Here is a 27,522-nt window from a genome sequence, read left to right on the forward strand (position 1 = left end):
CTCGCTCCTACCTTGGGTAAATTTGAAAAGAGGTTGGACGATCTCCTGTCTGGTGTTGTGATCCCAGCGTGTGCTCCTACCAGTGGCGGGGAGGGGGGGGTGGTTAGACTAGATGATCTATTTAGGTCCCTTCCGATCCCTAACTACTACAAAACTATGAAACCTTTCCTAAAAGAATCCACTTTCCTGACTATTATCATCCCAATGTTTCACTACATTTGAAAGACACGGTGTCATTTGTACATTATCCCATTGATTTATTTGAGGACTAAACCACTCCTTTCATGATGGGAAGGTGTTTTGGGGAAGGAAAAGTTCTAAGGGTATTGGAAAGGATGTTTGGGATTGCTCTAGGGCAGTGGTTCTTAACCTTTTTTTGTATCAGGACCTATTTGTAAACATCAATGGCCGGTCCTGGCCCACTGCCCCTCACTCCCAACCCACTGTCCACCCCCCCACACACCCTAAGACCCCAGACCCACAGCGTGTGGGGCAGGGGAGGCCCCAAGCAGGTCCTTGCACACTGGAAATCAGTCAGCCTACAAGGAAAAAACCATGGTGTCCCATATTTTTCGCCTTTAAAGGAGAATCAATTTTTAAAGTTTGTTTGCAGCCCTTTCATATATTCTTGAAACCCTGCATGGCAGGCCCTGGCTGGGGTCTGTGTGGGTGGGACAGCCAAGGGAGGGTGCAATAAACCTCTTCTCTGCCCCCTTTGCCTTAGGGAGTGTGACATCTGGCCATACCCCTGCCGCTGCTCTAGCTACAAAGCAAACAGCCCAGCCCAACCCAGGGCTGCAACCCATGTTTGGGTCACCCACAGGTTGGGAAACTGCACTACGCTTAGGGGAAGCTGAGATGGTAAAATAGTGGAGGGAGGAATGAACTGTAAGTCTGCTTAAATTAAACCCAACAACCTGTAAGTAATGACATCTCTTTTCACAATTAAAATCTTGTTTGCACTAGCTCTATGCTACCCCGATTTGTGTTTTCTTTTTTATGCTATGCTTGAAGGTAGTGACTGTGTCTTCCTGTGTATTTGGAACATGATTTTGGTATTACAGCAACGTATGTAACAATAATTACTAAAGACAATAAAAGTTGTATATGGCTAGCTTCTTTTCTATATATTATCAGTTAAGAAAATGTTCAAAAAGATAGTGATCACTGTATTGAAAAAGGTGGAAGCAAAACTTGAATGCTAGGCTAATCTAGGTGGATTTTTATTAGATTCTATCAATATTGCTTATACAAAATGAGTTCTAGTTGTAAGGAAATGTTTAATTTAAACATAGGAAAAAGTCTTAACAAGATAGGTGAATTTTACCAGGGGGTCATCGGGGTTGAAGAATGGTATTTAGAAAGTACTGTATCAAGTAAAGAATTTAATTCTGCCCTTAACTTGGTTATAAACAAAAGAATTCAGAATTTTAAACTATTTCCAGCCAGTGAAATCTTATGCCAGGTAGTGAGCAATTTCCTTCATGTTCCTTCAATTTCCACCTAGGTGGGGCAAGGGGCTGCTGGTTGGGAGTGGGGGGCACCAGCATGGCCAGGGGAAAGTAGGTCAGCAGTGAGGGGCACCAGCAAGGCTAAGAGGCTGTGGGTCAGGAGTGAGGGGTACCGGGGGGGGCAGGGGCTATGGGTTGGGAGGGGCCATGCTGCAGAAATGGGGTCATGAATGGGGTTGTGCTGAGGAAAAGTTTGGGAAGCACTGATTTAGAGAGTCCCTTGAAACTATGCCACTGTACTCCTGTGAGAGATCTGTGATGTTACTTATATACTGAGCTATTCAGAATTTTTTGAATTCCAATTTTTCAGTGACATTTTTTCATCATAAATTTTAATTTTCCCTAATGTATTTTTCATTTTAAAATGTGCAATCAGTATTCAATAAAACGGGTTCAGGATTCTTTTTTTACTAGTGCTGGAGCCAGTTGAATATTTTTGATTGCTGATACATCATCAAAAACAGTTTAAAAAAAGAGTTTGTTTAAAAGCAAACAAACAAAACAACTGAAAACAAAACAAAAAGCCTTCTGTTTTTATCTAACTCTACCTACATGTTCCCAGGAGGGTTATTTTGCATTTTGATAATATTCCAACTAACCAGGTTGTCTTGTTCATCAGCAAGCAGGAGTGTTCTGTTGCTGGGATTGATGCATGAATGCCTATTGTATGTAGTACATTGATGCATGCAGCATCACTGTAATTTGTAACCAAATAGCATTTTGGAAGAAAATACAGAGGCATTTCAAAAGCTTCCGTGCTGCCCTTTGATCTTGGAGTCCATCTAAAGAAAGACAGAGGGAAAAAATACTAGGCAAAGAAAGTTAATAAGTATCCACAGCACTTTGACTTTGTTTCTAGACTTTCCTTGAAATTTTCAGAGAAAAAAATTATAAAGAATCAATTGAAAGGGGAAGCGGGAGGAGAACGGCAATAGCTGGCAGTTAAACAGAAGAAAGATTTGATTTCTGATGAGGAAGAGACCATCTACATGTGTATTTAGCTTCTTCCATGCAGTCAACCAACTTTCTTCAGCTTGCAGAGAGATCACTTTGCTTATCAAGGGATCTGTACAGGAAAGGCCAGAAGGGTGGGGGTAAGAAACAGATGTGTCATTTTCCTCTGCCTCCATCAGAGCTTAGAAAAGCATTAGAAAAGATAATGTAGTCAGGGTCTTTCATGGTGGAAGTTGTTTGGTGCTGCAACAACATGCTATAGCAGCACACCTTACATGACAAGCCTGTGCAAAATACCAGCTTTTTAATAAATATATTTATTTTTATGACCATAGGCAGATGAAAAGACACTGACTCTACACCACATACAGTGCATCAGAGTGCTCTGTTCTAGGTACAAAATATGGCATGGATGCTGTGCCCGAGTCCCATCTCAGGGTGGTACTGCATGCCAGCAGCTTTCAAAGGGTTTGGTGTAAGAAGAACATGGGATAGGATGGGAGAATCTTTACAAGGATGTCCCAATGACCAAAGCCTTGACACTTAGTTGATGAATAGTGATATGAATCTTGAGTTCTTGGGCTCAGACCTTCCCCCTCCACACCTGTTATCCTTCTCCCCTACCCCCAGCAGCCAACTCCTCCCGAGTCTTTATGTCAGGTCATTGCAAGATCTCAAGCTGTTACTAGGATGGGAGAAGAGCACTTGTTTTGCTACTTAAGAGCTGGGCATCTGCACTCAATGTTCAGTCCAGCGAAGTTGGTGCTTGAGGGTCATTGACTCCATGCTGGTAACAATGGTTTCAGCAAGCAGGCTGATGTTTGTGTAGCAATCTTCTCATTTGATGTGAGGGATTTTCCAGAGGCATTGGTGGTAACACCTCTCCAGGCTCTTGAGATGACAAGGCAGGTCACCCACATTTCACATCTGTGGAGGAGAGGGGGTGATGACTGCATTGTAGATCTGGATGGGCTTCACCTCTCCACTAAAGGCAAGCATGCCTTCTCTTCCAGGTTGGCTGATCTTGTATGGTGTGCTTTAAACTAGCTTTGCCGGGGGATGGGGCCACAGGGGGACATGAGGACACTTCCCAGCCAAGACAGGTGATAAGCACAAGAAGTACCCAAGTGAGCGACAGGGGTCTGGATAGTCCTGGGATCGGGAGAGGTGCATGCACCCATAGGAGGCCTTAAATGCCTCTACACCAATGCTCGTAGTATGGGGAACAAGCAGGAAGAACTTGCCCTCCTGTTGGCTAACACAAATCTGGACATAGTTGGGCTCACTGAAACCTGGTGGGATTCAACCCATGATTGGGTGGTAAACATCAAGGGCTACAGACTGTTCAGGTGGGATAGAATGGGGAGAAAAGGCGGGGGTGTGGTGCTCTATGCCAAAGAGCAATACACGTCCTCAACAAACAACATGGGGTCAGAGGAGGGGCAGACTGAAGTGCTCTGGGTCAGAATACAAGGGGGTCGGGGGAAAGGGACTTAACGGTGGGGGTCTACTACAGACCACCCAACCAGAAGGGGAAGAGCTGGACCGGGAATTCTCAGGTCAGCTTGCGGAGGCAGTTAAGTCAAGGGACGTGGTCATCATGGATGACCTAAACTACCCGGACATCTGCTGGGAGGAGCAGTCATGCAAGTCTGACTGCTCACGTAGGTTCCTAGTTGAGATACAGGACCTCCACCTAACCCAGGAGGTGCCAAGTGCCACCAAGAGAAATGCCTTGCTGGACCTGGTCCTGGCCACAGGTGACAACCTGGTGAGGGGACTGCAGGTTCTCGAGCACCTGGGCAATAGTGATCATTGCCTACTGGAATTCACCATCCAGAGCAGGGGGTCAAAGGCCTGCAGCAAGGCAGCAGCCCTTGACTTCAGGAGGGCTGATTTCAATGAGTTAAGGAGATTAGTTGGGGATGCACTGAGGTCCCGGAGGGGAGGGGAGTTGGGAGTCCAAGACGAGTGGTCATTCCTTAAGGAGATGATCCTCTGAGCCCAAGGGGTGACAGTCCCAACGTGAGTCAAAGGGGGCAAGAGTGCTCAAAAGCCCCCACGGCTCACCAAAGGCATTCAGGAACATCTGAAAGCTAAAAAGGCATACACCAGATGGAACTGAGGGGCCACCACCAAGGAGTAGTATACCTCCATTGCTTGAGACTGTAGGGGGGCTGTTAGGAAGGCTAAGGCAGAGACAGAACTAGGACTAGTGACCAGGATCAAAGATAACAAGAAGTCCTTGTTTAAATACATAGGGAGTAAAAAGAAAGCACCATGTGGGGTCCCTGTAGGACATGCTTGGCAATCTGGTGGTTGCACCAGGTGATAAAGCTGACATCTTTAACAAATTATTTGCCTCCATTTTTCTGAGTAGGGACTGGGACATTCCCCACACCGGGATTCCAGATGGTCCCAAAGGAGGCACAGCCAGGCCTAGGGTCAGAGAGGACCTAGTTAGGGAACTTCTGGAGGGGCTGGACATGTTCACATCAGCAGGTCCAGATGATCTCCATCCCAGGGTGCTGAGGGAATTACCAGAGGTCATTGCAGGACCCCTGGCATGGCTTTATGAACACTCATGGTGCTCTGGCCAGGTGCCAAAGGACTGGAAAAGGGCCAATGTGGTCCCCATTTTCAAAAAGGGGAGGAAAGAGGACCGAGGAAACTATAGACCCATTAATCTTACCTCGGTCCTGGGGAAGCTCTCTGAGAAAATTATCTAGGAGCACATCTGTGAGGGTCCAGCAAGGGAGATTATGCTTAGGGGCAACCAACATGACTTCCTTAGAGGCAGGTCCTGTCAGACCAACCTGGTGGCCTTCTACGACCAGGTCACAAAATCCTTGGATGCAGGTGTCACGGTGGAGGTAGTCTTTCTGGATTTTAGGAAGGCCTTCAACACTGTCTCTCACCCCATTCTCATAAAACAATTAGGTGACTGTGGCGCCGATACCTACACAGTCAGATGGGTGGCAAATTGGCTAGAGGGCCGCACCCAGAGAGTAGTGGTGGGTGGGTCATTTTCGACCTGGAGGGATGTGGGCAGTGGGGTTTCCCAGGGCTTGGTCCTCCAGCTTGCACTGTTCAACATCTTCATCAGACTTGGACGAGGGGGTGAAAAACACCTTGTTCAAATCTGCAGATGGCACTAAGATGTGCAGAGAGGTGGGCACGATAGAAGGGAGGGACAGGCTACAACTAGATCTGGACTGGTTACAGGTGTGGGCAGATGAGAATAGGATGGGATTCAATATGGACAAGTGCAGGGTACTGCACCTAGGGAGGAAGAACCAGCAGCATACCTACAGGCTGGGGAACTCCCTTCTCATCAGCAGAGGTAGAAAAGGATCTTGGAATCACTATTGATTCCAAGATGAACATGGGCCGCCAATGTGAGAACATGGTCAGGAAGGCCAACCGTACCTTGTCATGTATTCACAGATGCATCACGAGTGGGTCCAAGGAGGTGATCCTCCCTCTCTATGCGGCACTGGTCAGGCCACAGTTGGAGTACTGCATCCAGTTCTGGGCGCTGCACTTCAGGAGGGATGTGGACAACATGGAGAGGGTCCAGAGGAGGGCCACTCGCATGGTCAGGGGGCAGCAGGGCAGGCCCTATGAGGAGAGGCTACGGGACCTGAACCTGTTCAGCCTCCACAAGAGAAGGCTGAGGGGGGACCTGGTGACCGTCTGTAAACTTACCAGGGGGGACTAGCGGGGAATAGGAGAGTCCCTGTTCCCCCAGTGCTACCAGGAATAACGGCCACAAGTTGATTAAGAGTAGGTTCAGGCTGGACATCAGGAGGCACTACTTCACAGTCAGGGCGGCTAGGATCTGGAACCAACTTCCAAGAGAAGTGGTGCTGGCTCCTACCCTGGGGGTCTTCAAAAGGCTAGATAATCACCTCGCCGAGGTTGCTCACCCCAGCTTTCTTTCTTTCCTGCCATGGCAGGGGGTTGGATTTGATGATCTGCTCAGGTCCCTTCCAACCCTACCTACTATGAAACTATGGATATCCAGATCACAGTGAATCAAGACATGCCAAAGCAACTTCCCAAGGGAGGCACTCGTGCACAGGATCCTGGGCTGGGTCTGCTCTTCAATGTTCGCTCTCCCGTCAGGAGGCTACTGAGGTAGGCGAAGCTCTTGCTTCATTACCTCCAGGCTCTGTCCGTCCATGGTACCTCTGGGGGAGGGAGTCACACTGGAGGCCCCGGAGCAGGCTGATGGAGCCGATCAAAGCAACAACAACCAGAACGTCACCGGGACGAGTTAAAAAAGGTCCGCGGGGCGGAGTGAGACTGGAGCTGCCTGCGCAGGAGCGACCCCCGGAGCAAAGGGCAGCTTGTCTGTGCCACATCAAGCCGGGACAAGAGGGAGGCTCGCACTGGGGATGAGGAGTGGGGAAGGGCTCAGGTAGATGAGAAGCAGCTGAGGCCAAGCGACTCCCTCGGCGCCGCCAGCCCGCTGCTCCCCCCTCGGGCCTCCCGCTCGTGCGGGCAGGGGGCCCCGGGGTCGTGACGACCCTCCCCCCGAAAGCCTGCGCCCGGCCCCGGCCGTCTGGGAGGCGGGAGGGGGCTGGTGCCGGTGCCGGCGCCGCCGCTGCCGGAGCGAAGGGGACTCCCCCGCACAGCGCTGTGCAGGGCCCAGGACACACACGCGGGTCCCACCGCGGCCGCGCGCTCCGCCGCCCACCCTCACACCAGCGGGCCCTTGCGGCCGGCCTGCACCCCGAGTCCGCATGCGCAGGCGCACTCCGAGCAGAGGCTCCGCCCGCAGGGGCGCAGCCCCGCCCCGCCCCCGGCCCCGCCCCTCTCCGGGCACCAGGCAGGCGGGCTCGGCGCGGGGGGGGCGGGGCTTTGAATGCGCGCGCGCGGCGGCGGCGGCGGCGGCTCCCCGGGCGGGAGCGGACGCGGCTCCGGCTGCAGGTATCGCCGGGCCGGGCCGGGCCGGGCCCCGCGCGCGTCTCGGCCTAAACCCGCCCCTCGCAGCCCCGGGGCGGCGGCCGCGGGGCTTTGTGGGGGCGCCGCTGGGGGTGCGGGGCTGGGCCGGGCCGGGTGCGCTCGGCTCCTCGCCTGTCTTTGTACCTCAGCGCCGTCCCCCCGCTCGCGGCCCCGGGGAGCGGCGGGGGAGGCTCCCGCTGGCCTCCCGCCGCGGCCTGAGCCTCCCGTGGGGCGGCCGCCGCGGTCCCCGCCGGGGGAGCTGGAGCTGCCCGGCACAATAGCGGCTGTGGCCGCTTCTCCCGGCCCGATGGCGGCAGCCTCAGGTGCGGGGAGTCTCTGCATTTCCCCCGCGGCCCCTGCCCAGCGCCCTTTATTTCGCGGGAGCTGTGAAGGGGCCAGTTTTTACCGGGGCGAGGCATCAGGTGGGCGACGCCTCTTATTGCGGGGACACCTGCTGCCTTGTCTGGGCTCTCCCCCCGCCGGGTCGCTGGGGGACAGGGGCAGGGGCAAGCCCTGGGGCGCATCTGGGCGGAGCAGGCGGTGCTGCGGGGAGGGAGCCTGTGTGCGCTTCTGCGCTTGCTGCTCCCTGCTTTGTGTGGCACCCTTTCTAGTTGGTTTCCAGCATTGAACCAGGGACCAGTGCGCACCCGAAAAACTAACAGGTACAAAAGAGGAAGGTTAAGGAAGCCTAAGGTAGCATTCACATGCGAGTGGCACCAGGCTGGAAAGCAGGCATCGCTATCCCTTTGATTTTTTTAAGTGACTCTTAACTGCAGTCCTCTGTGCCCAAGATGAATGTTTCTATGGGTTAAATGTGCCCGGGTCTCATACCACCACCTTGAAATCATGTTTTCCCAGCCAAAGGCAGCTTATATAGAAAACTTCCAGTCGTGGCAGATAACATAACTGAAGGACATTACAAGGAGTTTTCTTTTTTCTTTTCTTTTCTTGTGTTTGCTTTGTGTATCTGGCAGCACTTTGCATGTGGTACTGCTTCACTTTCCTCCATATGCTTGGGCAGTTTCCTTGGATATTTTTTTTCATCGTAGGTGTGAAGTAGTTATGAATAGTTTTAAAATGATAAATTGCTAGAAACGATGGAAGATGTGCGTTTTGCACAAGCATCGCTGTATACGTTTTCAGAAATCTGTATACGTGGGCAGTTTAGGGCTCTCAGAGAGGTGGTTCTGTACACACCCTTCTTTCGGTCAACACAGGCACAAGATAAACAGGAGGACTTAACCACAGAGAAGCAGAGAGAGATTTTTCTTCCTAAAACATGCCAGTCTATAATCTGAGGTTTGTTATATTTCATTCTTTGCTGTGTTTGCAGCAGAGATCTTGCCTCAACTTTTTCAACTGCAACAGCAAAAGCATTCCAGTGAAAGCACTGCATGTGTTCGCTCTCATGTGTTCCACCATAACTGCTGCTGCAGTCTTATTGCCACTGATCTACCACCTTCTTCCAAAGTCCAGAGAAATGTTTTCTGGGTATTTTTTTGAGCTTCAAGTGTTAATTTTATAATTGAGCCAAGGCTTTTACCAAGTCTTCAATGATTGCATTGTCTGAAATTAGCAGCTCAGTTGCTCTGCTTCCTGGCTTCCTTCAGTCAATGCCTTTTTCAATGTATCCATATGTAAACAGGTGGAAGTTGAACTATTGTACCCAACCACATATAAGGAGACTGGTTTAATCTAATTTCTAACATAATGTTTGCAAAGAGTAACCAATTTGAGAACAAACATTTGATATTTTTTCTGAAGCATGTCTGCTGTTAATATACTTACAGTGCACAGGTTAGACTCAGAATCATTGAAAGAAGGACTGGAAGGAACTTGTAAGTCATCAAGTCCAGTCCCCTGCCATGGGCGTGAAGTAATTGGGCTCAAATTAGCTCAATGAGGTGCTTGTCCAGCCTCTTGAACACCACCAGGGATGGCAACTGTACCATCTCTTTTGGGATTGTGTTCTAGATTCTTGTTACCCGTACAGACAGACAGTTTTTCCGTATGTCTAGCCTAAACTAGCTTGTGCCCATTGGTCATTGTCCTCCCAGGGGGTGCTTTTCTGAAAATTTGCTCTCCCACATCCTGCTGGTCTCCCCTTGACATATTTATAGGTGGTTATCAAGTCACCCCTCAGCCTTCTTTTACCCAGACAACAAACCCAGATCCTGAAGTTTCTCCTCGTAAGGCTTATCCCCCAGGCCCTTGATCATGCGGGTGGCCCTTCCCTGCACCCTTTCGAGCTTGTCCACATTCTTCTTGAAGTTCACTTTACATGGCTTGCAAGGATAGGAGTGTTCCATTAACCATTTATTTTAAAAAAGGCTAATTTTATTATATGCTTGAAGGAGACAGAGGAAATAAGTGGTTTCTGCATCTCTTGTGATGCAGTTTATCCATTTACTTCTATAAACCTAACATTACAGTTTATAACTGGAGTTTCATTTCAGAAAGTATTCTAAAGCCAAAATTATGCTATGTACATATATATGTTTTTTACATTTATAACTGTTTTCAAACTGACTGATTCATATAATCAGTAGCACATACCCTTTAAATTCAAACTCAGATTATTGTTGCTGTCCATGGCTCAATCTCTTAACGTGCCAAAGGTTGTTTGTGTGTGTGCTGATCTAAAGCTGTGGTTTATTTAAAATTGTATGCATACTCTTGCATTTAATCTCATGTATTTTTTATTTCATAGAGTGAAATTGTGTGTTCTTGAAGATGGTAGTTCCTGGCAGTGCCCCTGTCATACAGCAAGATCATGCTTTGGAACCTGACCTGGGGCAGGATTCAACAGAGAATTCTGCTATGGGTCCTGACACAGAACCAGGTGCTGATCAGGTGGGTCCAGAGCTGGAGGAGGTGCGAAAGCTGCAGGAACTAGTGAGGAGACTGGAGATCCAAAATCAGCAGTTAAGAACTAGAAGCCGTAGAAGTGTGCTCGGCACAAATGCTCAGAGCCAGATTGACAGTGACGTGGAGAACCATGATCCAGGTCTAAATGGAATGGAAATTAATAATAGCATCAACGCTATCACTGAAAAGCACGAATTACAAATAATGGGAGATCTACACAGCAAGCTAAACAAAATAAGAACAGAGGAGGAAGAGAGTGATTGTTTAAAGAAAAACATGATTTCTGAAATGCAGTACTGCAACAATACTGCTACTGAAAAAGTGTCTCCTAATTCAGAACACACAGATAATACAGAAATACTGTATAATGATGTAAGTGTTAGCTGTCCTTCAAGCATGGATAAGAGTAGCGGTATGGAGCTTGGGGAAGACCTGATCACAACAAGTATTGATTCATCAGTTAAACCAAGTGAAGAGAGTCCCAATAAGAAGAGTGACGATCTAGGAGACCTCTTGAATGATACTGCTCTGGATGAAGTGGAAGTGCTAGAACTAGGGAATTGCAATGATGAAGAGGATTGCTGGTATGTATCTCAAAGCACCAGATGCTATAAAGGTTTGGTGCTCCTGTGTTAAAAACTAGTAAAAGGAATTAGGTGGTTTCTATATGCACTCTCTTCTGGGTCAAGAATCCAGTTGCCACTGGCTGTTTCTGTTTACCAGATCCTGTGCTAGGTTGAAATGAGTGTAATTAAGACTCATTATTCTTGATCTGTTAGACTAAACTGTAAGGCTTTTATTCTTGTTTTAGTTCTTGGTATCATGACAGAAAGCATCGAAATGTATATAGTAAACTTGACAAAAATATGGCCTTCACATAAGGAAGAGAGAAACATTTCATTTTTTTTTCTAATTGTATTCGTAATTCAAATATGTAAGCATTCTATAAAAAGAAGTAATGTTCCAAGATCTTAGTTTTAGGTGTGTATGTTTGTTCCTCATTTGTTATCCAAGGCATTCACACCCAGATATATTTTTCCCCTAATAAAACTTCTCTTCTTTCTTTGGAGAGAAAATATAAACCAATTACATGTAATCCCTAGCTGACATTACTTTGGACTCTCAAGTTAGCAGCCCAGCCTCACTTACAGTAATTTTTCAAAATAAAAATTGGCTTGCCAATTTCACTTGCACTCTCTTAACAAAAAGACATTCCGAAGTAACTCCAATTTTTTTGCAGTAGCTTTGCCTTTATAAGTAAGCTATTCAGCTTAGTACTTTAAGATTTCAGCACTGTATTCACAGAGTACTGGGTAAAATGAATGTAGTTTTATTACTGTTGTGTAACTGTGGACAGGCAAGACATCAATTCTGTAGTGAAGATGCAGTTGCCAAAATAGTGCAAGATTAGTCTTAGATAATTAATGAATTCTAGACTGAATTGTATTTCTAAAGGTAACTTCACAAATTTATAGAAACCTTTTTATTTAGCATGTTACTAGAGAAGAGATCAGTGCCTTAATGACATCAGTTTATAGTCCAAATCTGAGGTCATCTTAGAAAATTGAAGCGGTAATAATTACCTTCCAAATGACCCAACAAGAGGGATCAGTCACCACCAGTTTGAGGAGTAAAGGGGATTTGATCCAGTTACACTTCTGTTTATTCCATTTTTAATATTGATCATGCTGTCACTTACTATGATTATGCTTCAATGTCTTGACTGCAGATATTGCAAGATAACATCTCTTATTTCCACTGGTGGTCTCCCTCTGAAATATTTTTTCTATTAATAGGTTTAAGTTTCTCACTGTGTTATCAGTATTACTTGGCCAAATGCCATTTAAGTAGTGTATTTACTCAAATAATAGATGATCCTGATTAGAAGACAGCCCCTGATTAATTAGGTTCTTTATATGGAAAATTTATACATTTGTTACAATTTTCCAGGTGTAGAATCTAATTATTGGTGGTTTGCCTTAAATTTGTCCTCCTCCCACTGCTACAGCAGGGGAAAAAATCTGGGGGGTTAGGTAGCCCTTTGCTTTCTGCTGCCACTCAACCTTTTTCCCTGGCAGCTCCTTCCCCCTCTCCTTACTGTTAGACTCTGCTCCCTTTGGGCATATCCCCAAATGCAGGGGTATTCATTTCCTGTGGTGCAAATAGAATTGCTGTGGCGCAAATAGCATTGGCACAAATTTGTGCAGCTGCTTTTTGCCATTGCATACGCTCCTGCACGTGGGGTATGCTGCTGGGTAAAATGCCCTGCTCTGGGTAAACAGCTGTTTCTTCACTTCTCTTGGCTCCTGGTGTGCCGGAGAAGTTGGGAGTCATCTAAAGCAGTGGAGATGCTCAGGCTGGCAGCCAGAGCATCTCCCTGGAGGATTTGGCCTCCAGTTGCTCTGGCGCACACTCCTGGAGGATGCGCCGCACCACTATTTTTGGAGCTTTTTTTTCTTGATACCAGGAGTTCCTGGTATCAAATTTTGGTGCTGCACTTTATCTAGAATTGGAGTATGTTACCTTTTTTTAGAAACTGCTGAGAATTTTAACACAGATACTCTATAAATACACTTTTGAGCGGCACTTTGGCACCTGCTTATATACTGCAAACTCTTTTTTTTGTGTGCACACTCTCACTCCTGTAACTTTACAGTTCCATATGCATGATAGTAGTCCAAAGCCAAAGGCTCATGATGTACCACAGGGGCTGTCAACCGGGGATATGTGTACCCCTGGGGATGTAAGGTTCGACCTAGAAACTACTATGCAAAGCCTAAGCAAAAGTGAATGTTATGTGACGAATGCCCACCTGCAATGATAAGGAGCAGACAGTCTTAGATAGAGGAAGCTTGAAAACAAAAACAGAATCAGAGGTACTGGGACAAAGAGCTCATTAAAATACTAAAAATCACACTCCTAGGTGGGGAAGATATATGCTAATGAAACATATATGTATGTTAATGAGATACATAGCTAAAACACAGGTATAGAGACATGCTCAGTAAAGAACTCCTTGTGTCACTCCTTTATAACCAATTAGCAAACAAGGATGCATATGAAGATTCAAACCCTTGTATATAAGGGGCTTAGTATTGCATATCTAGTGTGCTTGTTCAGTGAGATTATTCCGCTTGCACCTTTTATTGCTAGCAAATCTTTTTTTATACTTTCACCCCTGGTATCTTTATTGGCCTTTGTATACCGGGCACGAACCCAGACTTGAGCTGGGGCCTAACAGGGATACTTGGGAAGACTCCAGGTTGTACACTTTGTGTTTGGCTGCTGGGGGACCCCCTGCTCATTGACTGGCCCCCGGGAACCTTCCCCCCCCCTCCACATCTGGAAGGGGGTACCCACCAGGAGGGGTATACTCCTCAAAAAAGGTTGAAAACCCCTGATGTATCACATCATTCATTAGGCTGGGCCCCTCCAGAGTCAACAGCATTTCAAGCCACAGTGACCCCACAGCTTAGTACTGCTCAATATATGTGTGTTCTCCACAAAGGAGCCATATGTTAATTAGCCCCCACTCCTGACTGGAACTGGGTATTTTTGTCACAAGTCCTAGAATGCTCCAAAAATGTATGGGTAGATGAGGCACATGGCAACCTAGTCTGGCTCCATCTCCTGTAGGGTGGGGCCACACTAATCATGCACCAAGCTGAGAGAGGGGCTAACAGCGAGTCTGGGTATGCAGTATTATGGCTCATGTGGTAGTGCCCGTTATGTGCGGTCCCTGTCACCGATGGGGGTGAGGGAGATTGTGCGTAATGGGCACTACCACGTCTTATTCAGATGGGTTGCATTTACCTATTCTTGTGGTAGGTTCCCATCATGTTTGCCCAGTGTGGCCCATGTGTTTATAGTCATGCTCAGTGTTGGCTGCATTTAATCATCTTAAGAAAACCATAGAAAATTAGGGTTGGAAGGGACCTCAGGAGGTCATCTAGTTCAATCCTCTGCTCAAGGCAGGACCACCCCCAACTACATCATCCCAGCCAAAGCTTTGTCTAGCCAGGTCTTAAAACCTCCAATGATGGAGATTCCACCACCTCTCTGGGTAACCTGTTCCACTGTTTTACTACCTTCCTAGTGAGAAAGTTATTTCTGATATCTAACCTAAACCTCCCTTGCTGAAACTTGAGACACTTGCTCCTTGTTCTGTCATCTGTCACCACTGAGAACAGTCTAGCTCCATCCTCTTTGGAACCTTCCTTCAGATGTGAACTTTAAAGTAATTTAGTCACTTTTATAACACAAAAAAAAAAATCTGTGTGCACTGTAATTTCAGTGTACATCACAAAGCCAATTTAATTGGAATTCCATTAGTTTAAAGAAAATGAGTGTCTTCTAATAAAAGTCAAATCTTAAGACAGATCTTGATTAGACTATTTGGCTTCTTACCTTGAGTTCTAATTTAAAACTTTAATTTAAATATAAGGTATCCAAGCACTTCTCATTAACATTTATAAACTGAGATTTACTGAAGAAATTAGTTGTTTACTCATTTTACTTCAGAAAACTCTAGGATCGCTGTATCAGCCATTCAAAATGTTCCACTGAGATGTACAAATTAATATACTCTTGCTTTCTCCTCAACTGTAGCTCAAAGATGGCTAGACTTATTAATTTACAGAAAAATAATCTTAAGTATAACAAGAGAGAGTCATTTACTTGGTAGCATTGTTAAAGAAAAGGTAAAGGAACAGCTACACTTTATATAAAATGCTGCTAAGCTACAGTAAAATAACTGTTTGTAGTAACACCTACACCATTTTCCTTTTTGTTTTGTTTGCTTGACTTGGTCAAGTTCAAAACATTCACACATTTTAAAATTTATGTCCTCGGCATGTGTACACAGTAAAAAGACTTAGTGCCAAGATCAGTAAAACTTTTAAATATTTTATTAAACATTTCTTAATTTCAAGCAAAAACCAAATTACAGATGCCTTTGAAGCTTGCATACTTGATATCTGGCTTTCTAATGAGTGTCCCTGACCTGAGGGGAGAAAGAAATGATGCAGTGCATAAGTACTTTAGTATTTTCTGCATCATAAATATGTAGTCCCATTGCCATAGGATCTACCTTATAAACACTAATGCGTTTTTTCCTTTCAATGCTGTTGTGAAGTAAGGAAGCATTAAACAGGGGAACTACTGCCCAGTAGTGAGATGATGGGAAAGTGCTGTTTGTGGACTTCTTAACAGATCTATCTTTGTCTGCAGAGTCAGCAGGAATGTTTATAATGCCCTCTTTCCCAATGAAGTAATGGGGCTTTGTTTACTCTGTATTTGTTTATTTCCAATTACTTTCAGGTTATCTCATTAACCAGTTCATCTACTGACATGTGTAACCTCCAAGTCCACATCTGCTCAGGACTGTGCTTCAGGAGGCCGTTTCTTAATCCAATGTTATACCTAATCTTTCTGGAAAGGCTTCTTGTTATCAAATCCACACTTAGGATCTTGCAAATTTAGAAAATATGTGAACTTAGTGTAGTTTTAGTAATTTTAGAGAACTTTCAGTGCACTCTGTTACATAAGCTTAGTTCCTCTACATTTATAAATTGCAATAAAAATTTACTAAAGTTACTTTACCCTAGGGAAAAAACCAAATTTTTTATATAAATGAGTATCATCATATCAATTCAGTTGAATGTTTTGGTATTGTGTTTGTGCCACTGTTGTGGTTTGGCTTTTTCTAACCTTATATGCTCCTACAAATTTCTCTAGATACTTCCCTACATCTTTAGGCACCCCAATACTTTGTAAATCTGTCCCTTTAATAAATTAACTCAATCACATTTAAAATATGATAATAGATTAAGAGACAACCTTAAGCACTTCCTATGCAGGTAATACGTGGAGCTCTGTTTATCTTCTATCTCAGCTTTGATTTTGACATCACCTTAATTTTCATACCAGTGTAACTCCCCTGGCTTTGGTGGAATTATTGCAGATTTAAAATAGTACTTTTGTTTATAGTATATATAAACAAGAGATCAGAATTGGGTTTTTTGTTTAGTCACATGAAAAAGCTGAATGAATGTAAAATGCTTCCAGTCAGGATGCAGCATGGATTAAAAATGCTATCACTGGTTTAAATTATTACAGCGTACAAGGGAATAGTGGCTTGGAACCCTTAGTTTGCTGTTGATCAATACATTTTAAATTATTAAATGTTGTACCAAGTAGAAGAAATATCAAAAATGAAATCTAGGGTTCCAGTTGGTAGCATGAAAATGCATAAAGAGTAAAAGACTGGTGAATGTTCCTTTTCAGATGCTAATTTCAAATTATGAATAGTTCAGATTGCCTTTTTACAAACAGGATCAACAGCTTAATCCAGTTTACTTTTTAAAACAGTCATTAGAAAAAGACATTTTTCAGTGGCTGCATATAAAGAAAGGATTGTATTCCTAATCATGATGGAGTGTGGTTTTCTAGTTTGAAAATACAACTCTAGGAATCTAACTTTATGCCCTCTGGTAAATGTATTTGGGAGGAAAAAGTAAAAGTTCACTGTGTTCCTCAACCTTAAAATCTGAGTGGCAAGGTGAGGTTCTTGAAATGGGATAAGTATGTGTGTAGTAGTCTTTGAAGCTTTAATCAAACGCTCTTTTATTCAGCTTTGTTCATTTGAAAAAAAAATAAAAATCTGGTACTGCATGCAAGTTAGGAAGCCTCACAGGACTAGAAATATTTGGTATCAAATAAAATACATTTGACAAAGGGTTTTTTACATTTATTTTTAATGAACTCTTGTGTTTGTATTCTTTCTCTTAATGGTGGCTTGCTTTCTTGCAACAAATGTATGAAAACCTAATCTCAGACTAAACCAGTTTCTATTTTTGTTTTATGTTAAGCCACTAATAAAACTAGTAGTAGATAAGAGTACTATGCTTGTGAACAGTTGTATTTACCCTCAAAGATGCTTAAAAAGCTAGGTAATTATAGTTGATCTTTGGTATTTCTTGTGCATAAGTAGGGCGATATGTGCTTCATCCATTGCGGTGGTTCTCAACTTCCATAGATTCAGGGCACCCGTTGGAAAATGCCAGCTCTTAAATTTCACTTTTTTTTTTACTACAAAAATATAGAAGAGAAATTTTTCTGTTGGAGAGAATGTAGAAAGATCACAACCAGCCAGAACCTCTGGGTTTATCTTGTGAATCTCACTTGCACACCTGGCGGTGTTAACTTTGTGCGGCACCTTGGTTGAGAATCACTGAATCTATTGAATGACTTTTGCATATGCTTTGATGCCTGAAAAGAAGATGGAGGAAAAGCAGAATTACTTAATTTTACAAACTTTTAATTTTTTTAATACAGTCTTTTAAAAATCTAGAGAATTATATAAGAATTTAAACCAGAAATTCTGTCATAGCAACATCACGATACCCATATGATTCACTGCACAGATCTCTTCCACTTTAGCTCATGGATAGCATAACTGATAGCAACAGTGGATTATCATCTCCTAGGGCAGGGGTGGGCAAAATACGGCCCACGAGGCCATTCTATCCGTCCCGTGAGGCCCCTAAAAAAAAAATGTAGAAAATTAATATTTCTCTGCCATAGGTTCCTGTCAAAAATGACAGGAACCAAGGGCAGTAGGACCCAGGGGAAGCCCGGCAGGCTTCCACAACAGCGCGGCCCACCTGGCCCCACCCCCCAGCCGGAAGCCCCAGCTGTGGTTTCTGGGCTGGGTGCATGTGGCTGCCTCGGCATGGCAAGCTCAGGTAAGAGGGGGGTGGGACCCCAGGCAGGGAGGAGTGCAGGGGGGGAAGCAGCCCCTCCATGCACGGTGCCCTGTGCTGCAGCTGCTTGCAGCTGGGGTGGGGCTGCCTGTGCCTGATCCGGACAGCCCCATGTGGGCTGCAAGTGCCTGCAGCGTGGGTCTCTGGGTGGGGGAGGCCCCCCCCCCCCCCCCCCCCCCCCCCCCATGCTCAGCTTTTCCCTGTGCTTCTTCCCTGCACAGAGAAAAGTGGCCCCTCGCCTGCCCTACCTTGTCAGGCTGACAGTGGGGCAGGTTGCAAGCTGGTGTGGGTATGGGGAAAAGTGGCCCCTCGCCTGCCCCATGGCCAGCGCCCTGCACTGCAGCCACCTGCAGCCTGCATGAGGCTGCCTGTGCCTGTTCCAGACAGCCCTGCACGAGCTGCGAGTGCGTGCAGCAGGGATTGCCGGCCATGGAGCAGGCGAGGGGCCACTTTTCCCCACACTCATCACCAGTTTCCCTACTGGTGAGCAGGGGGTCGGGGCTGAGTGCTGCCCCCTGCCTGTACCGCAGGGCTGGGAGGCACTGGAAGTGAGTGGGTGGGGAGCCAGCAGGAACACGGGGCCAGTGCGGGTGGGGCCCAGAGCAGGGTGGCAGGAGTGTGGGGTCCCAGCTGGCAGGGGCTCTATGGAGCCAGGCCAGCTCCCCCGTCCCTGCAGGCCAGCCTGGCTCCACAGACCTTTGCCGGCCTGTGCCCCGCTCTGGGCCCCATCAGTGCTGGCCTTGGGACATTGGTCCCAAGATGGTGACCAGGGGGTGGGGCACCTGTCAAGGGGCGGGGCTACCCATGAGGCCCTCAACAGCCTGCCAAAACTGGGTAAGCAACCCTCCGCCCAAAATAATTGCCCGCCCCTGTCCTAGGGTACATGCAATAGCATGTCGTGAGAGGTGTGCTTTGCCAGTGGGAACCAAATGTGTTCTGTTGATAGCAGAGAACTGATGCAACTGATAAATGCTTGTGTTCAGTTCCAAGCTCTGACACAAGCTCTTAAGTTTGTTTCCCTAAGCTTGATACCTTCTACCCTGTCTCTTTCTGGAACCTTGGCTTGTCCTAATTTCCACTCCCGAGGATTCTTATCCCAGTTTTGCCCCCTCCTCCCCATCCCTACCTAGTTCCAGGGTCATTGGTTTACTTGTTCCCTGTTTCTAGTCGGTCTGTTTTCAGACACTCTGCATTTGAATCAGGTGACTTCCTTCTCTGTACTGCCTGAGTGCTTAGGGTGATGGTGACCATCATTAAGTCAAGATAAGAAACAGGCTTCCCCAAGTAGATGTGATATCCTTTATTGTGATATCTAATAAAAAAAATCACATCTACGCTGGGGTCGTTTGACCCCAGTACTTTTTCCTGCCATGGCAGGACTTGATGATCTGCTCAGGTCCCTTCCGACCCTACCAACTATGAAACCATGCCTGCCTGTGTCCTTAGACCAACATGGCTACAACCAAAAACCCAGCAGATTTAAACACATCTTTAAGTTTTGGCTGAGTAGTAATGATTTTTACTAGTTATCAGTCCTGCTATAATAATCAAGTTGGACAAAATTAGAAGAATAAAGAGGTGTTATTCCTAAATGTATACATTCAAGCAACATGGGCAGAAACAAACCTTCCTAACTCTGGTCTTTTGATATAGAAATGTACTTGTTATGGTGATTTGTTTTAGCGTAGTGTTAAATTTTTTACTAAATTCTTTGACTTAAAATTCTATTTTGAACACCTTTATAAATGTTTCCAGAATAGGGGCCTCTAATGATTGGCTGAAACAAGTGAGAATGAAAGTTGATATTGGAACCATAAATGCTAATGGAAGTAATAAATTTTGCAGCTGGGTTGCTCAAACAAACAAAAAAAATACATAGGATATTAAAGTTACATTCTATATTTCATCTCAGTTTCTCTTAGAGTAAGGGTTCTGCTATGCAGATATCTCAGTGTATTGAGTCACTGAAGCCCAAGATCTGTCTGTAAACCTTTTCTTATTAATTAAATAAATAAATATAAATACAAATATATTATTGCATTAAGCAGACAGATCATGCTCCTAGATGAGTAGCTCTTTTAAGTGTAACAAACTTTAGCTTGGAAAATTTTGGATCTCTGTAGCTTAATTTGTGTTGTTGTTTTTTAAACTTGCTTGGGTTTTTTAATCCTTTTTAAACAGTACTCAGAATGTTGTATCTGTTTGTGCCACATGTAATTAGTCTGCGTGGAAGTTGGCTTCCTTCCCTCTGTTATCAAGCTGCATGAAAAACTTTCTAAATTTAGGGAGAGTTAGAGTCCTTGCCCTTTAGTGCTTGAATGATTTGCTAGACTGCTACCTTACCTTCCTAATACTTGGATAGGACTATTGTGAGAAGGACAAGAGCTGTAAAAGTTCTTTTTATATAACTTGCCCTTTTCACAACAGTCCTATCCAAATGTTTTTGGTTATTCCTTACAGTTTCTTTTCTAATTTAAAATTGTGTAATCCTCATGGGAGGCATCTTTTCCAGTATGTTATCATGCAAACCTATAGTATTTTGTTAGTATCTTACAAACTTTCAGATATTTATTCCAATCATTTAGGAGAGACAAACTAGTAGAACTTTGTCTGATGACCTCCTAATGAAAGTGTAGCTCAGGGAATAGGACAAAAATAAATTAATTTTGAGAGCTAGGACTGAACACCCAGCTTCCCTTGCTCAAGATGTGTCCTATTAAACTACAGAGATAACTTAATCTTCTGGCCCTGTGACTCTAGTTTTCTTGGCTGCTCAGTAGCCCTGTTTCATCAGAGCCATTTATTAGACTTGTAGTTAGTGATCTCTTAGGGTGGATGGTATGAGTGTGTATCTCTGCAGGCAAAAGAGGGGGCTCAGAAACCAGGTCCCCAGTTCCTTCAATAGTGCTCTAACCAGTAAACTGTTGCACAAAAGCTGTGTGGGAATACAGAGACTACTCAAAAACAATTTTGTAAGCTTTGGTTCCCGTCCCACAAACATGAGATTTTACATGTTGGATTTATAAACTTCACCGAACCATTTAGCTGCCCCTGAAGCACTCAAGAAGGATACACTTTATAAATCTAAATTATATCTATAAATTAAAGCACCCTATATTGCTTTCCTCTTGCATCAATATATTATACATTTTTCTAAATTGGGATAGATGAAACACTTGGATTGTTTTAGCTATTAGCAGTCTCATAAACTTCAGCGAAGGAACTGTGGAAATGTAAGCTTATGTCTTGCCAACTCGGGTATATTGTTTCCAGTTTAATTTTATTATGAATTCTGCATTGCAGACTTCAATTAAGTTTGAATCTTTATTTGAAAAAAAGCTCTGTTTTTGTATTTTGCTAGTGATCTTACTGTGGCTTGTGACAAAATAATCTTTTACTTCCATCCAAAATTAATTGGATGTTGTCTGTATGTTTTTAGGTCAGGTTTAAAACAGTGTCAACTTGTGGACAGTTTATATTGGTGCAGGTTTTAGGGAAACTTATCACTGGGTTTTTTCCTATTTTGTTTTTAATTTAGATGTAGTATTTTAAATAGCAGGGACTGCTGAAAAGTTTCACCCATTCTCCTTTGGCAGATAATTGCAAATATAAGGCAAAATAAAATGCATATCAAAAGTTAAACAGGTGTTTGTGCATATGAAAACCCCTTCCTGAATCCCACCACATTTTTTTTTTAAATTAGAAGGATTGTGGGTTAGGCTACATGGGGGGCAAGGAGAAAGGGATTTGGTGGTAGGGGTCTGCTACAGACCCCCACACCAAGGGGAAGAAATAGATGTGGGGCTCCTGAGGCAAGTCTCGGAGACCATAAAAGCTAAAGAGGCGGTAGTCATGGGGGACCTAAACTACCCGGACATCTGCTGGGAGACGCAGACAGCAAGGTCCCACTGCTCACGCAGGTTTCTAACCTGTATACAGGACCTCCACCTGACACGGGAGGTGCATGGTCCCACTAGGGGGAATGCCATACTGGATCTGGTGTTGGCAACGGGGGATGACATGATAGGGGACCTCCAGATCGGTAGCCATTTGGGAGACAGTGATCACCTAATAATAGAATTCAACATAAGACGTCGAGTGGGTAAGGTAACTAGTAGGGTGAAAGTGCTAGACTTTAGGAAAGCTGATCTCAATGCACTCAGGCGATTAGTCAAAGAAGCATTGCAGAGTAGGAGTTTTGAAGGGATGGGAGCCCAAGAAGGGTGGCTGTACCTAAAGGAAACGATCCTTTGGGCACAAAGCAAGACGATCCCCGAGCGAGGCAAAAAAGGGAAAGGGGCCAGGAGGCTTCCATGGCTGACCAGAGAAATCCAGGGCAGCCTAAGGGCCAAAAGGGGAGCACATAAAAAGTGGAAACAGGGAGAGATCACTAAAGATGAATATACCTCCTCTGCTCGTGCTTGTAGGGAGGCAGTTAGGCGGGCCAAAGCTACCATGGAGCTGAGGATGGCAACCCAAGTAAAAGACAACAAGAAATTGTTTTTTAGATATATTGGGAGTAAAAGGAAGGCCCAGGGAGGAATAGGACCACTGCTAAATGGGCAGAAACAATTGGTGACAGACAGGGGGGACAAGGCTGAACTCCTCAACGAGTTCTTTGCCTCAGTGTTCCTAAGCGAGGGGCACGACAAGTCTCTCACTGGGGTTGTAGAGAGGCAGCAGCAAGGCGCCAGACTTCCATACGTAGATCTTGAGGTGGTGCAGAGTCATTTGGATGAACTGGATGCCTTTAAATCGGCAGGCCCGGATGGGCTCCATCCGAGGGTGCTGAAGGCACTGGCTGACATCATTGCAGAGCCACTGGCGGGAATATTCGAACGCTCATGGCGCACGGGCCAAGTCCCGGAGGGCTGGAAAAGGGCTAACGTGGTCCCCATTTTCAAGAAGGGGAGGAAGGAGGACCCGGGCAACTATAGGCCGGTCAGTCTCACCTCCATCCTTGGTAAAGTCTTTGAAAAAATTATCAAGGCTCACATTTGTGAGAGCCCGGCAGGGCAAATTATGCTGAGGGGAAACCAGCACGGGTTTGCGGCAGGCAGATCGTGCCTGACCAACCTAGTCTCTTTTTATGACCAGGTTACGAAACGCCTGGACACAGGAGGAGGGGTGGATGTCGTATACTTAGACTTCAGGAAGGCCTTCAATACGGTATCCCACCCCATACTGGTGAACAAGCTAAGAGGCTGTGATGTGGATGACTACACAGTCCGGTGGGTGGCGAATTGGCTGGAGGGTCGCACCCAGAGAGTTGTAGTGGATGGGTCGGTCTCGACCTGGAAGGGTGTGGGCAGTGGGGTCTCACAGGGCTCGGTCCTTGGACCGATACTCTTTAATGTCTTCATCAGTGACTTGGACGAGGGAGTCAAATGTACTCTGTCCAAGTTTGCAGATGACACAAAGCTATGGGGAGAAGTGGACACGCCGGAGGGCAGGGAACAGCTGCAGGCAGACCTGGACAGGTTGCACAAGTGGGCAGAAAACAACAGGATGGAGTTCAACAAGGAGAAATGCAAAGTGCTGCACCTAGGGAGGAAAAATGTCCAGCACACCTACAGCCTAGGGAATGACCTGCTGGGTGGCACAGAGGTGGAAAGGGATCTTGGAGTCCTAGTGGACTCCAAGATGAACATGAGCCGGCAGTGTGACGAAGCCATCAGAAAAGCCAATGGCACTTTATCGTGCATCAGCAGATGCATGACGAATAGGTCCAAGGAGGTGATACTTCCCCTGTATCGGGCGCTGGTCAGACCGCAGTTGGAGTACTGCGTGCAATTCTGGGCGCCACACTTCAAGAAGGATGCAGATAACCTGGAGAGGGTCCAGAGAAGGGCAACTCGTATGGTCAAGGGCCTGCAGACCAAGCCCTACAAGGAGAGACTAGAGAAACTGGACCTTTTCAGCCTCCGCAAGAGAAGGTTGAGAGGCGACCTTGTGGCTGCCTATAAGTTCATCACGGGGGCACAGAAGGGAATTGGTGAGGTTTTATTCACCAAGGCGCCCCCAGGGGTTACAAGAAATAATGGCCACAAGCTAGCAGAGAGCAGATTTAGATTGGACATTAGGAAGAACTTCTTCACAGTTCGAGTGGCCAAGGTCTGGAACGGGCTCCCAAGGGAGGTGGTGCTCTCCCCTACCCTGGGGGTCTTCAAGAGGAGGTTAGATGAGTATCTAGCTGGGGTCATCTAGACCCAGCACTCTTTCCTGCTTATGCAGGGGGTCGGACTCGATGATCTATTGAGGTGCCTTCCGACCCTAACATCTATGAATCGATGGGGCAAGACATTTTTTCACATTGGAAAATAAATAACTAAAGCTACTACTTGTCTCTTAACCAATGTCATATTTTTTTAACAATATATTGTATGTGAGAAATACTGAACAAAGTATAAAAAACACAAGTGGAAACTAAATACATTTTCAGCTAAGAATTCCTTTAGGTTTGGCTGTGCAAATCGTTTTGTATTTAATGGGTTGTATAGTGAGCACTCTTTTACATTAAATGAAGAATGCAAGCTTGAAACTTTAATTACGTGAATGTCTAGAATAGTACTAAAGATCCAGTGTAACTTTAATTTTTACTTGAACTACCAGAAATAAGGTTAATCAACTTGACTGGACTTAAATAGCAAGAGTCCAGAACGTGTGTGCTATACCAAAGCTAGGAAGACGCAGGATCAGTTTTCTGGTGTAATAACAAAATATTGAATTGGATTAGGTTTTTGTGGTAACTTTTTTTTACTTGATATTTGTTAAACCAAGGGACAATTTTTTGAGAAATAAGTTGGTTTATGCATATTTATGACATTTCTTAATACTGTATATTTTAATACTTTATACTGTATTAAGTATAATACTGTATTATACAGTGTATTTTTTCAGAGCTTACTAGATTGAGGGGGTTGGGGAATCCAACTGCTGGGTGTGAGCTTGCAGCTGGTCTCTCTTAGGAAAGCCCTTCTTCCTCCCTCCTGCCTCAGCCCTGGTGCTGTTTTCAGAATGGGAGTGGGGGAAGGGAACAGAGGTGAGCTTGTTCTGGGGTTTTGCCGTTGGCATTGGAAGGTGGAGTGCATAGATTGGAGCCCGTCTACCTCAGGTGGGGCTCTAATACACCCACCCTACCCTCGAGAGCCAGCTGGAAAAACCCCAGACTGAACTCCCTCTGCTTCCTTTGCTCCTGCCTTTTTGTGCTGAGGCAGCACAGACGCAAGTTACTGAAATGCGCTGTTTTGGGGCACCTTCATCTGCATCCTCATGCAATGGGGGTTCAGAGCTTCATGGGATTGAGCCCTTTTAAAGCACTCTGCAGCCATGCACTTCTGTTTGGTCACTGCTGTAGAGCGCTTTCAGGGGCCAGATCGGGCAAAAATGTCACTTCTGTCTGCACCTGCAGTGCTTTGTCTGGGGTAATTAGCCCTACTAAGAAGGTATATTTGGAGGGAGTGCCACACTATAATTAGGGGTGGCCCTGCAGGGGTTTAGACTAGATGACCTTTTGAGATTCCTTGCAACCCTAATTTTCTGTGATGACTCTGTGACTAAAGCAGTTTTTTGCTTCTAGGGCAATTTATACACATGCCTTTTTGTCCCGCGATGCACCGGAGATATGCTGCTTTCGTCACTTACACGACTGTATGCATCTCAGCACCAGGTGCTTTTCAAAGCACCCAGCACTGCAGCACTTGCACGTGTAAAAAAGCTCCTAGGCTAGGGACAGACATTACACACAAACTGGTTTAAGTGATCATAAACTGGTTTAAACCTGTAACAGAACAGACATTCAGTGCACATAAACCATTTTCAAAATGGCCAAAACTAGTCTGAGATAAACCTGGTTGAATGTAGTATCAGACTTAACTGATTTGGTTCAAACTGGTTTATGCAATGTCTGTCCCAGACTTCTTGCTGGTTTAAGATAAACCAGACACCCCCAGCATACTGGCATGCTCTCTGGGCTAGACAGGGCTCTCTACTCTGGCTGCAGGCCTGGGCCCTCCCCTTTGCTCTGTAGCCTGAGCAAGGACCAGCCCTAGCAGAGACACCAACCGGCATGACCCCATTAAGGCAAAGTGGGAAGGGAGGGGGTTAATTCTTCCCTCCTTCATTGCAGCTGTGGTCAGCCTGTCTACTGGAGAGCAAAGGAGAGGGGGCTGCAGCGGTGGCCCCTGGAGCTGGTAGACAGGACGGAACTGCAGGGAAGGGACGGAGGGAGGAATTAACCCTTCTCCCTGCCCCTTCACCTTAACGGGGCTGTGCTGGGTTGGTTGTCCCACAGGGTGGGGAGAGGGGCTCTGTTCCATGCTGGAGGGGACTCTTTCCCCCTCCTCTTCCTCCCAGGTTGGGGAAGAGGACTTTGTGAAGCACTGGATGGGGACTCTTCCTCCTCCTCCCCAAGGGGTGTCTTGTCTAAAAAGTTTAAAACCACTGTTCTGTTAATCAGAGCTAATGACTTGGAGACATGTTTGAGGCATTTGAAATTCTAGCCTGTGTGTTTTTATGTGTGAGGCTTTCTTATCAAAGTCTGCATCTTTTTCTGACTAGGATCCTTTATGAGAGTATCACAATACTGTAACACTATGTTATATTTCAGAAAACTTTTGCTATGCTACTCTGAAAATACAGGATTAAATTCTTGTATCACTTCCACAGGTACCTCCCCCTCAGGGGCTTCCTGAATTCCTTCCCTCTTTCTCAGGTACTAGCCTTTAACTTCCATGTCTCTCTCATTTCTGGGAAGAATCAATATTATCCTGATGAGCTCTCCTTCCCTACCAGGTGGGAGTGACTGAAGGCGTGTCACTTCCTTTTCCAAAAGCTTGTTGGGCACATTTAGTTAGCTAGTGTTTCAATCTATTTCAGGAGCAAAATATGATCTTCTGTGAAGGGAATTGGCTATTGTTTCATGAACACCGATCATTGCTACCCTGCCTGGTCCAAGATGCAAGCCAACTGGGTGTCTCTTGGGTATATGTTAAGTACCTTACTGGATTATTTTACGGTTTTAACATGAAATCACAAAAATACATTTATATCAAATCCTATGGTACATACAGGCAAAAAAAATTGACAAAACTGAAGGCTTCACACTAGTTGCAAATAAAATGGAGGAGTAAATTTAATATGGCAGAATACCCCTGCTTGCCACATGATGAGCCCCAAATGCAAGTCAGTTTTGGGGTGAATCCCTGACATGGGTCTGTATAGTTTTCTCATTACCGTTTCCGGTTCTCAATGTCACCCTAAGTAGCAATTAGAACATGCCTTAATTCCATAATGATACTGGTAGTTGAGCCTTTATTTTGTTGCATTAAGTACTGTAACTCATGTAAGTTTGAAAGTGTTTTTTGTGGACAAACAGTGTTTTGAGTTATTTCTAATATTTTAGCCCCTCCCTCTTATAAGTATTGAACAGAAGTGAATATTTAGGACTACCTCCTCTTCTTCCATTCTGATTTTTT

At 45.3% G+C, this 27,522-nt stretch overlaps 1 protein-coding gene across 3 annotated transcripts in view; it reads left to right on the top strand.

The window, feature by feature from the left end:
* Window positions 1–7,324: 7,324 nt before the first annotated feature.
* The window catches only part of LOC102561287 (SLAIN motif-containing protein-like), a 41,012-nt gene continuing 20,814 nt past the window's right edge, over window positions 7,325–27,522 (top strand). Inside the window, exons 1-2 of one of the 3 annotated variants that reach the window (XM_059732633.1) lie at window positions 7,325–7,400; window positions 10,126–10,867. In XM_059732633.1, the coding sequence (XP_059588616.1) occupies window positions 10,149–10,867 (719 nt within the window). In that variant the 5' untranslated portion in view covers window positions 7,325–7,400; window positions 10,126–10,148. Of the gene's footprint in view, window positions 7,401–7,987; window positions 8,078–10,125; window positions 10,868–27,522 lie in introns of those variants that run through there. The other 2 variants (XM_014609917.3, XM_014609918.3) reach the window with 2 other exon arrangements.

The sequence above is a fragment of the Alligator mississippiensis genome, chromosome 8 (assembly GCF_030867095.1).
Source record: "Alligator mississippiensis isolate rAllMis1 chromosome 8, rAllMis1, whole genome shotgun sequence".
NCBI classification, from domain to species: Eukaryota; Metazoa; Chordata; order Crocodylia; family Alligatoridae; genus Alligator; species Alligator mississippiensis.